Source organism: Aristolochia californica, unplaced genomic scaffold (assembly GCF_029961685.1).
Source record: "Aristolochia californica isolate CCGP_79_NKW_82.1479 unplaced genomic scaffold, dmAriCali1.0.hap1 SCAF_2, whole genome shotgun sequence".
Lineage (NCBI taxonomy): Eukaryota > Viridiplantae > Streptophyta > Magnoliopsida > Piperales > Aristolochiaceae > Aristolochia > Aristolochia californica.
Window position 1 is genome coordinate 42002285 of NW_027181881.1, and position 15695 is coordinate 42017979.

Here is a 15695-nt window from a genome sequence, read left to right on the forward strand (position 1 = left end):
TACTAAAAATTGAGAACCCTTATGAATACTTTTAGTTTGTACTTTCTCCGAGTGAAAAAAAAGGAAAAAAACTGAAACGTCACATGCTTATTTTGGCGTTAATACGTTGTGTGATTCACAGCTCCCCGTTCTCTTTGTATTTATCTGTCATCACTCTGTAATATGTTTCCACTGGGAAAAAAAAAAATTCTGCGTTTTGTAGCATTTATTAGTACTAGGATTTTTACCGCTCTTCCAAAATTTGTGTTCCTCACATCTGCATACCACAGTTGAAGAGAAAATAAAAAGAAAATCTTATTTTCCATTTTCTGAGTATCCTCGTCAGTGGTCCTCTTGAGCGTTTGTCCGTTTTTTGTATAAGAAACATTTTGCATTTTGTGGCAGTCTCTCTCGCTGCTTTCGACAGCGGAGCTTCGGTTCAAGAAAGGTTGCTGCGTGTTCGCTCTGGGAGAGAGATTGATAACTCGCATTTGCGGTGAGGTTGACGTTTCATTACTTCTTGCTGGGATTTTCCCAGATTGCAGATCGATATCTTTTCTTTCCGGAGGAACCCAGGAAAACTCCGTTACATTTTACTCGTGGAGGGCCTGTTGTTCTCTCACTAGATCGCATTTGCTGGACTAGAAACCTCCTGATTGCTGTCTTCTTTGTCTGAGTTGTCGATTTGGGCTCTGGTTTTCAAGTCGTCTTTCAACTACAATGGCAGCCTCTTCAGTTGCTTCTCCTCTCTGTACATGGCTCGTTGCTGCATGCATGTCCGTGGCTTGTGAGCAAGAAAGTTCTCCGAGAATACCCGTGTTTTCGTCTTCGAAGAGGTTGAGCAGTTGGGCGCGGCGCAGGAGAGTTGTGGCCAAAGCGGGTGGGGAGAGTTTCGCTACCGGTTTCATTTCGTCGTTCTGCGGATCCAAGTTTCAGGGGCTTATGAATTCATGCCTGGCTCTTGAACCCTGTGAAGCTTATTACAGCTCAAGCAAATGGTCATCATCCTCTGTATTGTTTGGCGAAAATGGATTTTCCTTGTTCGGATCAAAGATGGGGTCCGCTCGACGGCGAGAAAGGATCAATCCAGCTGCAGCCTCAGGTAGATTTATCGAAATTGGGCTGAACAGTTTTTTGTTTCTGTATTTGTGCCTGTGTGTTCTACTCTCCTGTGAATCATTTTCTTGTTGATAAAATATCTGCTAAAGGTTTTTGGACAACCGTTTGGATTTATTGTTACGACTATTATTTTAGCTATTTTTTTATGCAAATATTAATGAGTGGCTAGAATATGCCGTTGGGGAGATTTACTGATACCTCTCTAAATTGTGGTGCTAAGGTGCTCCTACCTTGACAACCTCAAACGTTAAACATGACACTAGTTTACTCATTGTAGTCGCCGATGAGCAGTTCTGTGTAATGACTACTTGAAATTATATATTTCTATTAACTTTTTTTATTGGTTATCTACCTAATTTCAGATTAGATGAGCTTTAATCTATCACATTGCTTATGCAAGATTTGGGATATCTTGTGGAAGATAAAGATTGCAGGCTTTTACTACTTTATAACTGATCCTGATCCTGGTCCTAGTTGAGGATTTTATTTGGCGTTTCTGGAATAAATATTGCTGTCTTTATTTATTTATCAAATTAGTTACTAAAACAAAAAACAGTGAGTTTCGTTTTAGGACATTCACTATTATACTTTCAGCTTATATGGTATTACATTTGTGGTTTGTCAGGAAATGCGATGGCTGTGGCAGTAGAGCCTCCAAAGGAAGTTACAATAAAGAAGAGAAATATTGCAAAGAAAAGGAGGGTTGTTGTGACTGGGATGGGTGTTGTGAGCCCACTGGGTCATGAGCCTGATCTGTTTTACAATAATCTCCTTGAGGGTGCGAGTGGTATAACTGAGATTGAAGCCTTTGAATGTGCCAATTTTCCTACGGTATGTTATAATCTTACACATCATAAAGGTTCACGTTGAAGCATATGTTTCTTCAAATTTTTTTGTTGGCTAGCCCAGATTATCACCATTTCAAAAAATCACAAAAAAATTATTTGTATTGTTACAGAGAATTGCAGGAGAAATCAAATCTTTCTCAACTGATGGATGGGTTGCCCCAAAGCTCTCTAAGCGGATGGACAAGTTCATGCTTTACATGCTAACTGCAGGTAAGAAAGCTCTGGCAGATGGTGGCATGACAGAGGAGTTTATGAAGGCCCTGGACAAAACCAAATGTGGGGTTCTCATTGGCTCTGCAATGGGCGGAATGAAGGTATTAAGTAGACTTAGACTTTGCAAAACAGTGCAAGGAGTAATGTCAGTTGTCCTTCTGATAGATTTAGTAATATTCAAACGTTTTAAATAGATGTAAAAATCCTTTTTTTTTGTTACTTCTCTTTTGTAGATTGTTCATTAATTTGACCTTGCATCCTGAAAATAATGATGAAATATGAATATCTAATGACACCAGATATTCTGTGTGCTATCTGATATAGGTTTAGCCGGTTAATTTTTTTAGTGCTAGACCATCATTGCTGTAAATGTGATCACTGTACGGTATACCATTTGCTTCGTGGTTATTAATATCCATTCATGTTTGATGCTGAAATCGATATAGGTTTTCAATGATGCAATAGAAGCTTTAAGGATCTCTTACAAGAAAATGAATCCATTTTGTGTTCCCTTTGCAACTACTAATATGGGCTCTGCAATGCTTGCAATGGATCTGGTAAGCTGTTATTAGATAACTGAAAATTAAATTTACTTTTTTTCTAATTTTCTTCTTCTTTCCTTCTTTACTTACATTGTGAGTTCAGGGATGGATGGGGCCTAACTATTCAATTTCAACTGCTTGCGCCACAAGCAATTTTTGTATATTGAATGCTGCAAATCATATTATCAGAGGTGAAGCTGTAAGTTGCTCATGCTTTTACTCTTGATTAGTCAATGGTTTAAATATTTTAGCCATATGTAGACTTGTTGAGTTGAAAATCCTTGCAGGATGTGATGCTTTGTGGTGGTTCTGATGCAGCAATCATCCCTATTGGTACTGACATCTTTGCTTTTTATTGTGATGACCTCTTGATTATCATTTACGAATGATTATCATTTTTGAGTGCATATGTGGACAACTACACATCATTGAGATGCTAGCTTGATATTATGATTTTGGTCTTATGTGCAGGTTTGGGAGGTTTCATAGCATGCAGAGCACTCTCCCAGAGAAATCATGACCCAACTAAAGCATCTCGACCATGGGATGCTGTATGTAGATACTACTGCTTGATTTCCATTCCTTTCTTTATCACTTTGATTTGAAAACTTCTTTTACTTTAGAGGATGTGGTTTCGTCATTCCCTGTGTAAATGAATGCTGTCATGACTTTCTCTTGTGCATAAGAATTGTTAAGGGAGAGTTGTACGATGTTAGGAAGTCATTCCTAGTAAGAAAGTTGACATTTAAAATCACTTTCTTGTGGTTCACAGCTGAAATATTGTTAAGTTGGAGTTTCGACTAAAAATTCTAATGCTATGTCTTGTCTATGTATGGCCAAATTCCATGAGTTTGCCTGATTTTCACTGGTATTGTCAGTGCGAGATTTGGTCATATTGAGGTTATAATCTGATTGCCAAAGCTATTCATTGAGTAATATCTGTCCTCACAAGTCCATATGCTAGGTTCTGATTTTCAACTACTTGCTTGGTTGGCAGGAGCGAGATGGTTTTGTTATGGGAGAAGGAGCTGGGGTCCTACTTTTGGAGGAACTAGAACATGCCAAGGTTCTGCTGTTCTCTTTGTACATCAAGAGCTCAGAATATCTTTTTGAATAATGAACTGACTTATTGTTTCTTATTTTCTCATCTTCTCATCTCTTAAGTTTTGATTTTGGACCATGCAGAGAAGAGGCGCAACTATCTATGCCGAATTTCTTGGAGGAAGCTTCACCTGTGATGCTTATCACATGACTGAGCCTCATCCAGAAGGTATAGAAGCATAAATCATTCGCCATTTGCTGGGATGGCAGCAGGGCGGGAACACGATGTGGTTTTAAACTTGACTACACCTGTGACCTACCCCACCCTGTTAGGGATGGCAATGGATTGGGTTGAGGTTGGGTTTGGGGTAACCCCATCCTGCCTCAATCTTGATGCATCCCGGCAAACCTGCCTCCGTCTCCACGAAAAACTTGATAGGTTTGGATTTTCAAACCTGTCTCCAATGCATTGGCAAATCCTGTCCCTTTGCCAAACTCGTCAGGTTCCATTAACCCCGTTACTTTTCCGCAAACCCTGCTCCATTTCCACTTGCCTCATGCCACATCAAACGATGTCACTCATAATTAGTACCTACAATTTTATTATTTCAATTTTCTTTTACCTTTTATATTGTCATTTGAAGTAAAATAAAGGTTATGTTTCTTAAATAAATTATATATTCATATACCTCAGGTCTGGCGGGCTTTTAGGGCTAACCCTGTCTCTGGCCCTACCCTTTACAGGTTTTTAAGGGGATACCCCTCCCACCTGTAGGGTAAAATGAGACCCATCCCTCCCTCAAGGGGGTCCAGTTGGCATGGGTTCCCCATTTAATCTGCCTGGTTGCCATCCCTGCACCCTGCAGAGCCCCACAAAACCATATTATTTTAATTTTTCTATTTTTTCGAATTACATAGACACTCCCTCACACCCGTATATTTGTATGGATGTATTTTATGTCATCTAGATTAATTTTTTTGGGGCTGGGTTTTACATATCATGATCACAGTCCCTGCGTTACTTTTTCACCCAAACTGATGCCTGTTTGGTGTGGTCAAAACCTGACAATCCTGCTATAAATAAGGTTGGTGGGTGTAGTTTCTTAATTTGCCCTCCTCTGCTGCTACCACTAATTGTGAAAATGGACTTCATTCAGGCACAGGAGTCATTCTCTGCATAGAGAAGGCCTTATCTCAAGCAGGGGTGCATAAAGAAGATGTTAACTATGTCAATGCTCATGCTACTTCAACACAAGCTGGTGATTTGAAAGAATATGAGGCCCTGATCCGCTGCTTTGGACAGAACCCTGAGGTATGTAAATGGATGACAAACTAGATTACTTTATAGTTTGGGCATCAACTATGATCTTCATTTGGTGCTGAAGGACACCAGGTTTCATCTGAAACGTGTTGTTGTGTCTCTGAGAAACAAACAGGAAAATAACTGCACAGGAAACTTTTTCCTTTGACCAAAATGTTTTTGTGTCTTTCCCACTTTTTTCTTATGAGAGTAGCTTAATCTTGACTCTTATCGCTTTATGGAAGACAAGAGATGTGAAGTGATAAGACAACAGATTCTTCATGCTTGTCCTACGTAGGTGTGGACATGGGTTGCATTTTGGTTCAGGTCAATTTCTAGCCTTAGGTGGACCACGTAGATTGATTCCTGTTTGTCTAAGTGTAGGCACAACAAATAGATCTCTCATTTATATACAAAAGCAAGAAATTGGTTGTAAGAAAATAGAACTCTCTTAGTAAAACTTCCAATATATTTTGTTTTTGAATGAGGAAAACTTTCAAATAGAATTTTTCTTTTTAAATGATAAATTTCTAATGGGATTCTGTTAGATGTTAATGTACTTTCTGGTGCAAGTTTTTCCCCTGGGGAAAGATTATGTCCTGAAGGAGTTATTAGAAGAACTACTTTCTTTGTCTATGAATTTTGGCTAGTTTTGCATACATTAGATTATCAAATAGAAATAAGATGTCATAGTGCTATTCTGCTTATTATCTACAAACTCCCTTTAACAGAACTCCAAATAATTTTTTTTTTTTTTGTGTGTGTGTGTGTATGTGTGTGAGATGACCAATGGCAATTGGTATTAATTGCACCACATTTTTTGTTGTTGCTGATTTCACGTGCCGGACCCTTCATAGATGCATGAGATGAGAAATAAATATATAATAAAAATAAATCAAGTTTTTTTAGGGTATTTAATTTAAATTGGTAGGTTAAACTAATAATCGATGCACTTAATTTAGAAGGACTTTGATTTATACTCTTTTTTCCTATATACACATATTTATATATGTTGATCTGTGATTTATATTTTCATGTATCAATTTAATGTTTTCCTGTTTTAATGCAAATTTTACAATTTGTGGGAAACTGCATTCCATCCATCAGATGGTCAGGTTGTTAAATTACCTATAAAACCAGCATGTGGGTCTTCACAATATATGGAGAGCACCAAGAACTGGTATGCAATTTGAGATGTATGTAAACAGCGCTGTCAAGTATACGTGTTTTCATGTAGGTTTGTTTCAGATATTAACCAATTTATGAACAAACATACGCATTGTCATGAGCTTCAGATTTGAAATGGCAACCATTATCTTCTGGGTTTAGACAATGATCATGAGCTTCAGGAAAGCAGCTGGTTATGAGTTGGTGATTGTGGGGCTTTGTGCTAGCATCATAGAGCTCCTTGGACATTGAACATAGTTGCTTTCTTAGCATTTTTGGTGTCCCGATAATTTGGTTTATGTTTTTCTTGGGTTCTACCAAGAACGAGGCTTCTATAGTGTTCTCCATGTATTCGTTATCCCTTCTTTTCTCTTAATAAAATCATCTTCTCATTGTATTTAATAAAAAAGGAAAAAAAAAGCTCGTGGTTTTAACAAATGAAAACATGCGTAAATATTTTGGTCTGGTTGTTGCTTTTATTGATTTTTATGTAACATTTGCAGCTTAAAGTGAACTCTACAAAATCCATGATCGGGCACCTACTAGGAGCTGCAGGTGCTGTTGAAGCTGTTGCAACCGTACAGGTGAGAAAGTTTATGTTTTTCTATACTTATTTTGATCCCTGACATAATGTCTTTAATGGTTTGGGAAAATGATGAAAGAAAAGAAGAGTAATTCCATTATTATCCTAGGTGTGTCCTAACTGTAGAAAGCAATGTTTGAAGCCTTCAATCTCTCCTTGCAAGAGCCCTTCTTCTTAAGTGTGTGTTTTTTTCCCATGGGCATAGTTATATTGCTCTTAAAAAAAAGTGTAGAGAAGTGTGTCTAAATATGGTTAGTGGGTTATCTTGTCTGCCTTTTAACTCTACCAACATGTCATAGTTAGTCCCCAAATGATATTGTTGAGTGGGAAAAAAATCCCACATTGAAAAATGAGAAGAAAAGTTAATGTGTTAAAAGGTTGAGCAACAGGCCTCCTAATTGGCTAGTCATTTTGGGATGGAACCGGGTTCAACCCAAAAAAAACTCAATAGCAGGTTGTGTGTGTGGACTCGGCCCAGTTTGTGCTCTCTAGGTTATCCGTGTGTTGTAAGTTTCATGAGGTTGGAGTCTATGTGTTTTGGGTTTCATGAGGTAGGAGTCTGTGTGTTGTGGGCTCCATGGAGGAGTTAAGTGTACCTCATTAAGAGTGTTTGTGCCCACGTGTCAGGCCCGTTACGTGTAAGCTTGGACACGAGGGGCAGTGTTGAGTGGGGAAAATTCCCATATTGAAAAATGAGAAGAAAAGTTAATGGGTTATAAAGTTGAGCAAAAAGCCTCTTAAGGGGTTAGTCATTTTGGGATGGAACTGAGCTTAACCTAAAAAACTCAACAGACATATATCAGCATGTGCAAATCATAGTCGCCAAGCTTATAGGCGAGTCGATAAGTCCTCTTGGTTGCTGAGGAGTTTGTATTTGCATTTATCATGACAAATTTTATATTCTGCTTGATTAGAAAAAATAATGGTGCTTCTAGGTTATGAACACTATTATTAGCACTTTTAAGTTGTAAACACATAGGTTCAATTTTGTAAAACTACTCTCACTTCTATAGTTTGTAATCACTTCTCTGTTAGTTGTGATTTTGGTTCATATTATTTTGATTTCTCCAATAAGTTTGTTACTAATCAGGGGTAAAAGGCAAAGAATTACATTTAGTATCCTTTTGAACATCAAGAAGAGATTGAAACAGTTCCTTTTGCTTCCGGTTTTTTGTGGTTGTGTTGGTGGGCTAGAGAGTACAGCAGGTTTTTGTGTGTTTTCCTGCCTAGTCAAATATTTAATCTGAGAATTGCTGCACTCAAGGGTGTTTCCATAGTCCGAGGGACCTCTGTTCTGATCAGTCTTAGATGTTATATTTTATGGAGCACCGGCATAGGTCAAATTTACTCAACTTTCTGAAGCATTGACATGCATTGACTTCACAGCTGAAACTTTGTGTTCTTGTACCTTTATTTATTTGGATATCTCATAGGTTTGTTTGGTTGTTATTGTCTTTAAAATAGCATTACTGAATTATTGCTTCCTGTAACTCAACAAGTAAAATATGTGCTTCCTATTCATGGAGTTGCAGTCTCCAAAGTGTAGCCTTCCAGTTTTTTTATTTCATGGAATTAATTATGAGAGAGAAGAAAAAACAGCCGAAGGTGGAGAAAATGAGAGAGATTGCACACAATGGGCATCAGCCAGGTCTGGCTGCTGTTGACTGCAGGCTTTGAAGAAAAGGAAGAAAAACTAGAGCTGGTAGTGAAGATGGCCAGATCTGCTAGGCAAGTACAAGGTAGTGAACTAAGAGAACTAAATTTCCATTTCTTTTCATTTAGAAAGGAATCTGGACTCGAGGAGTATGGGAAAGTTAAGAAAGTTCTGCTCTTTAATATTTAGTTGTTGTTTGGTGGGTAGTGGTAATATAACCCAACTCCAGATTTACAGTCTCCTCCTAAAATACTTCAATTAGAGGTTTGTGTGTTTTTTTTCTGTATTATAGAATTTGTTGAAAGGTAAAACTCTTCACCGTCCAGAACATTTGCATTGACTTTCAGTAGGACAATCAGGATTATCCAACTGCCAATAAGATGTAAAGGTGTATGAGAAATATATGAATGCAATTATCTTTGAAGATTAGGTCCAGTAGTGGAAAGAAGTGTTAAAAAGTTTTAAAAATGGAAATTTTGCACTATTTTGCAATGCAACACCATAAAGGCTGTGCTTGTTGCATTTTTTATTGATGTTGTAATTTCCTTGGTTTGTTGCATTTGTATTCTCCCTCTCTTGTACTGGTTTGCCCCTCTGTTTGGGCTTTCTTAATGAGATTTATGTTCTCATTTTTCTTGAAAAGAAAAGGCTGTCAAAATGAATCTAGAATCTGGAACACATGATACAAGTTAACGTGTTATTGATGATGATGTTTGACATAATTGGTGATCATCTTCATTTCAGATCCTGCTAGACCAAAGCCTAATATAACCAGTTTTCAGATTACTAGATTTACTGCATGTTTACTTAACCAGTTTACATATTTCTTTTGTTTTCTTTTTTTATTCACAAATCTACGAAAAATTTGTTCATGATATTTGTTACTGTAGCTTAATCAACTTTGAGTGTTCTGACTTGATTCATCTTTGGACGTTAGCAATTTGGATAAATATGACAACTGACATATAATTGCTAGAAGTGAGTAAGATTAAGTTTGAACTGACGTATAATTGCTAGGAGTAAGATTAAGTTTGAACTGACGTATGATTGCTGTTATGACACAAAAATGAGAAAAAGCTGCATAATCTTTTTTTCTTCTGTAATGATTTTTTTTTTTGTTGGTAAACAAAAAGGGAAAAAACTTCTGAGACGAAAGAAAAGGGGATAGGCTTCTCTAGTTGTAAGCAATTCCCATGATCAACATCTCACTATCCAGTCCCAAAACTGTCTATGATGATTGTGCAATGTTTATTCTCTAGAAACTGTACCGCATTATCATAATATATATATATATTTATATATATATGAATCATCAAAAAGAAACTGTACCCCACCTGGATTCATCACAAGAATATTTTTTGCATATACTTGTCAGATCATTTGAAGTTGATCTTCAGATCCTTAGACCTAGGGGAAACCTATAGATTCTCTTTTTGGAGTCCCATTGTAAAGGGCTCAACTGATGTCTGAAAACATATTGAGTAACACTTGCAGATATTTGTGGTTTTTTATCGTAATAAAATCTGATAAGCAGTAAGTTTTTGTGGTACTGTCCACTGGATGTCTGCTAGTAGGTGTAAGGAATCTTTTCTGGAACATGTGGTTCTCCTGTCTTGCTTTGTCAATCTTGAGCATGCATTAGATCAAAATTCATGTTCTTTCAACTTTAGCCTCTTTAACAATAAATTTGATGTAATCTATGTTGTTCTAACTGGGAATCTTGGATGCTCACAGGCTATAAGGACAGGATGGGTACATCCAAATATCAATCTGGAGAACCCTGATCATGGTGTGGTGCGTTATTTTCTCTCTTCTCTCTCATATGCTATAAGAGTAAAACTATTCTGATTGTTGCCCAACTTTTGCCTAATACTGGAGGGACTCAAAATGTATAAGATCGTGTAGTGGGCATGTTCTAATGCCCAGAAACTTCGCTTGGCCTATACAACTTAGCTTGTGGTGCGTAGATTAGATTCTTGCCTGAAAACACTTTGCCCTCTGACTAGTTCTTGATTGCTTAAGTTTGTAGTTTATGAATAGTGGTCATCTGATTTACACATACTCGGTTTCAGGACACCAAGTTGCTGGTGGGGCCTAGAAAGGAGAAGCTGGACATAAAAGTAGCGCTATCTAATTCGTTTGGGTTTGGTGGTCACAACTCTTCCATCCTTTTTGTCCCGTACAAGTAAAAGTTTTGCCTGAGGAAATCGAGCCACTGAGTTACAAGCAAGGAAAACAAAACGTTTGAAAACAACGCCTACATTGATCCTTTTAAAATAGAAGACTCCAAGCTGAGATCTATGGTGAAATGCTGTGAACGGAGGCCAAAGGATCATCTTAGTTCAGCCTCTTGCTTGTTGATAGATGGTAATGAAAGAAGCTACTGATTAGACTCAATTAACTCTGTAAAGATTTGGAGGGAAGACAATAGAAAATCATATTTTGATGAGATCTGAGCTTAGAAAGGTCTTTGATGTTGATATTACGAGGCAGTCTCACATATTTTTTTGTTGCAGAACGGCTGCCGCAATCGACCATTTAAACTTGGCTGCCCATTTGCATTAGCATCTTTGGGCCAAATGTTTTGGATTGTAATATCGAACTTGTTTCTTCTATTGTAAAATTTTACTGTTTCAGAGTCTGTTTCTATGTTTGCTATGAACGTCAGTGGTAAGCTGTAACCATCACTTTGTCGACTAAAGGTCAGTTTTTTTCACAGACAAAAATAGGCCTAATCTTTTCACCAAGCAGTCCTGATGAATGACAAATTCAGTCTGGACAAAAATGCTAAAGCAATCAATAAAAAAGAATCTCTCTTGGTACATGAAATAAAATATTTGAACTATTTCTCAAATATACAGGTTGCTAAGGTATCTAGATGCCTTTTATCTTTCCCTATCAAACAGAAAGGCCTAATCTCATCATCCACGACTTTTTTACATGAATTAACTCTCCAAGGCCAAGCCTTTAAGTTTATAAAATCAATCAACGATAGTTATAACCTCTTCCCCAAGTATAAGAGGGCCAACATGAAGATGCAAAGCTATCATTTCCCTGCAACTCGGACCATGGTGAAGGGAAGACAACGATTGCAAACCTTTGACACGAACTCCCATTGCCATGATGTAGGAGGGTGCATTCCCTCCAATATAATGTTCTTCATACACATGTTGGCAAAAGGTGCACCTCTCCAATGTAAAGTACTTCGTATATGTGCTGTGGTGCATCTTCCAATCTCTCCAACAAGGAAGCCCTTTCGATCCCCACTCTAGTCACATTTGTCACATAAATCCCCTACACAACATGGTCTTTGGATCCTATCCATCCTCAGGATGGTCCTTTGCTCCCTTACCAAAGATAAAAAGAGTACAAAGCAACTTACATCTTATTAAAATTCATTTGTAATTTTGAAGCCCTTCGGGAGTGAGATCCTGGGATCTTAACAAAGCCATTACAACCACATTAATTCCTATTGACCATCAAAACTATGCAATAGAGAAACCACTTTTACGTCTATGAGTTCTTGCTTTGTTAAATCACCAATCAGCCATGGATGCAGTATAATTTGTTTGGTAGTCAACGAATAAACTTCTCAAGTGAATTGAACGAGTATTCAAACAAAACTGAGCAATTGAACCTCAACGAGTTCTTGAAATGTTCAAGTTTCTTATTAAAGATTTGAAGTTGATTAGTCTCTTTGAGACCTAAAACTGCTAATTAAATCCAGTTGATTCTCTTTAGACAATCAATCATTGAAGGGAAATGTTTTGATCTACTTATGAGAGTGATAAGTATGAATCAATATGATCAAATTGCTTCCTCTTGAGTAGTGAGTCTTCGTTGAGGATCAACTACCAGTAAGATAGAGATCAATTGTTTTGTAGGAAAAGGTACAATCTTCTATGTGTTTTCATCAAAACTGTAACTCGCCCTACGCATAATTATTTATGGGTTGATTTTATGAAGAAGATAATTTTATTGATTATTGTAAATTAAGTGCACTAGGTTTCTATTCATAACAGAGAAATCATATAAAATCATATTTGACTTCAATTACCTGCAAATTACAACTCTTAAAGATACGTTTTAGAATAATAAAACAATTGTAACATAAATAAAAGACTAATAATACTAAAATTCCTCCCATGAGACTTTTATAAGACTATGCCACATTGATTCTTCTATTGTGAGAATTTTTCATGTGAGAGTCATATAAAACTCTTACATATTTGCTTTTCAACTTCCCCCCTAAAGTTGGAGTATGTAACTTCAACTTACAAAGAAAATAAATTTTGGTCTTCAAACTTTGGCTGATTTTCTTTTCATCTTGTTCTCCTCAGATATTCTGACCATATAAAATTTACCTCAACAAGTAGAATAAAATACTTCTTTCTTGTACTTCTTCTTTTACTTTTCTCCCTCAAATTTGGGAAAAAAACGTAACGACTTGGACAAAACAAATATGGAGAAGAAAAAAATCACTACTAGCCAAATGATCAAGCTCCATAAACCAACAAAAAATTTCAAAGTCTAAAAAAACTCAAATCAATTTTGAAGGTGAAAAAAGCCAAAATTTAGGGCATAAAAAAGACTATTCACAATTTCTGAGTTGCTCAAGAAAAAATACCAGTTAGGTAAGTAAAAAGACTTGACTAATGCAAGATGGTGGACATACTCCTATTCTTTGCAGGTCGTGGGTCTAAAGTATTGCTCTGATGTGAAAAATAATGAATTTTTTTTTAAATACTAGAGGTTTTACATAAACTCAAGGATGTATAAAAAAAATAACAACACTCATACTTTCAAATAAAAAAAAGATGATAATCAAATCAATAGAATAATGAGAGTGACCATTCTTGATACAAGAAAGGGATAAAACCACTTAGAAGACCAATCAAAAGGGCTCATATTGGTAAAGACTTGCATTAAATATTGAAAACATATAAGAGACTAAGCAAAATAAATTTGCAACTCAAAAAAGAGAAGAAAAAATTGACTTAAAATTAATATTTTCGCATGCAATAGTTTCCAGTTTGACCTTTGGGTCTTCTATTATTGATATCTCTCTCTAGAAAAATTAGATTGAGAAACCATTTATTGGGATAGAAAATAGACTCATAGAAATTTCTTTTGAGTTACATTTCATTATATAAGTTCTCATTCTTAATAGTACAAAATGCCAAAAAATAAAGCTTCCTGCCATCGCATGAAACCTTTCGATTGCCTGATCTATGTTGCTTCAGATACCGATTTCTCTTTGTAAAAACTTTTATTTATAAAATTCTTTTTGCATTGAAAACTAGACTCACAGATCTTTCTGTAAATATATAATTTAAAATATGAAAAGTATGTTATGAAGGTGAAACTCCAAGAAAAATGGTTGTTGCTAAGGAAGAAGACTAAAGGGAAAAGAAAACTAAACTAAACGACTAGAGATGACATATAAGAAAATGTATGCATTGTCTCTGTGGGTTGACCGAGTCAAATCATAAAACCTGCTTTCATACTATGTGAATTTATGAAGAAGAAAATAGTTTATTGACCATTGTAAATTAAGTATACTAGGTCACTATTTATAATACAAAATAAAAAATAAAAAATTGAAGTTGAATTAATCTACTTATGCCCCCAAAGTACAACTCCTAAAGATAAGTTCTACAATAATTAAACAATTGTAACATAAATAGAAGACTAATAATATTAAAATTCCTCATTGGTGAGACTTCCTTTCATGAGATTCTTACAAGACTCTACCATATTGATTATTCCATTGTAAGATTTATTTGTGTTAGAGGCATGTAGTACTCATTCATACGTGTTCTTCAACATTATGAATTGGTTATTCTGAAAGAGATAAATAGTATGTTCGTATATTAGAATAATTACAAGAATAACATTTTGTAGGATGATGAACAAGGCGTTCGTGTCACTTTTGATGAAACACTAGAAAAGAACTTATTACATACCTTTTGTTAACTAGGACTATGCACACTATTAAGCAGTTGGGTTTTGAAGTCTTCGACACAATCGAGCTAATTTTGTATAATATTGCATCGTTCATCTCTAGATAGACTCCAATGTACTAATTCATAGGAAGTGATTTGTGTTATTGCAACTTCAAACTAAACGCCTAGACAAGATGGTTAGAGAAAACACAGACAGAAATTGGAACATAGTAAATGCTTCTCTTCGCTCATGTTTATGTATTATATACCTGATTTCCATTTCAGTGTGCCTCAATTTCATGTACTATTGGAATGCAGCTGATTGCTCTATTTGGTGTTGTACTTGACTTTTAGAATCAAATGTTTTAGACTTTTAGATTTAGTTCACCTTGTTAACTTATCATGTGGAATTGGTTTAGGTACTTGGTTTTTCATGCAAGATCAAATAGGGACAAGCAAAAAATAATACTGGCTATGAGTTTGTCATCCCACAAAATGACTTCTTGTTCTTTTCCTTTTCCTTTATATCCTCAATAGGAACTGATGGGTGGTTCCATAAATTAATTACAAAAACATGTTATTTGTCTCTTTCAGAATAACCAATTCATAAGCAATTGTGTACTGGGTGACTTCAGTTTTAATGAACACACATGGAAGACCATATCTTCTTCAATAAAATAATTAATCTCTAGCCTTCTTGCAGTTGATCATCACCGAAGACCCATTGCTCAAAAGATTGCAATTTGGTATATTTATTCGTACTTACCACTCTCACAAGTTTTGCTTGTTCCTATTTGATCTTGTTTGAAAAGGCGGATACCTAAACCAATTCCATGAGATAAGTTAACAAGGTGAATCAAATCTAAAAGTCTAAAAGATCTGATTCTAAAAGTCAAATGCAACACCAAAGAGAGCAATCAAATGTTTTCCAATAGTATGAAACCGATGCATACTAGACTGGAAATCAGATATATCATGAGCAAAGAGAACATATACTGTTTTGATTTTTGTATGAATTTTCTCTAACCATCTTGTCTAGGTGTTTCATTTAAAGCTGCAATAACACAATTCACTTGGTATAACTCAGTACACTTCTAAAGATGTTGCAACACAATAGTACACAAAGTTGATTCAATTGTATCCAAGACTTCAAAACCCAACTGCTTAATAGCTTGCATAGTTCTAGTTGACTAAAGATATTTTGTAAGTTCTCTTCCAATGTTTCATCAAAGTGACACAAAAGTCTTGTTCATCACCCTTCAAAGTATCATTCTTGCACAATTATTCTAAGAGAAGAACATACC

The 15695-nt window shown here is 35.9% G+C and overlaps 1 protein-coding gene across 1 annotated transcript; it reads left to right on the top strand.

The window, feature by feature from the left end:
- Positions 1-371: 371 nt before the first annotated feature.
- On the top strand, positions 372-11087 carry LOC137955730 (3-oxoacyl-[acyl-carrier-protein] synthase II, chloroplastic-like). Its single transcript, XM_068802827.1, has 13 exons — positions 372-1081; positions 1724-1929; positions 2057-2260; positions 2606-2716; positions 2805-2900; positions 2989-3034; positions 3173-3252; positions 3699-3767; positions 3887-3971; positions 4900-5054; positions 6713-6793; positions 10181-10240; positions 10519-11087. Exons 1-13 carry the CDS (start codon positions 700-702, stop codon positions 10633-10635), a joined length of 1692 nt encoding a protein of 563 aa, XP_068658928.1. The 5' UTR covers positions 372-699; the 3' UTR covers positions 10636-11087.
- The last annotated feature ends 4608 nt before the right edge of the window (positions 11088-15695 follow it).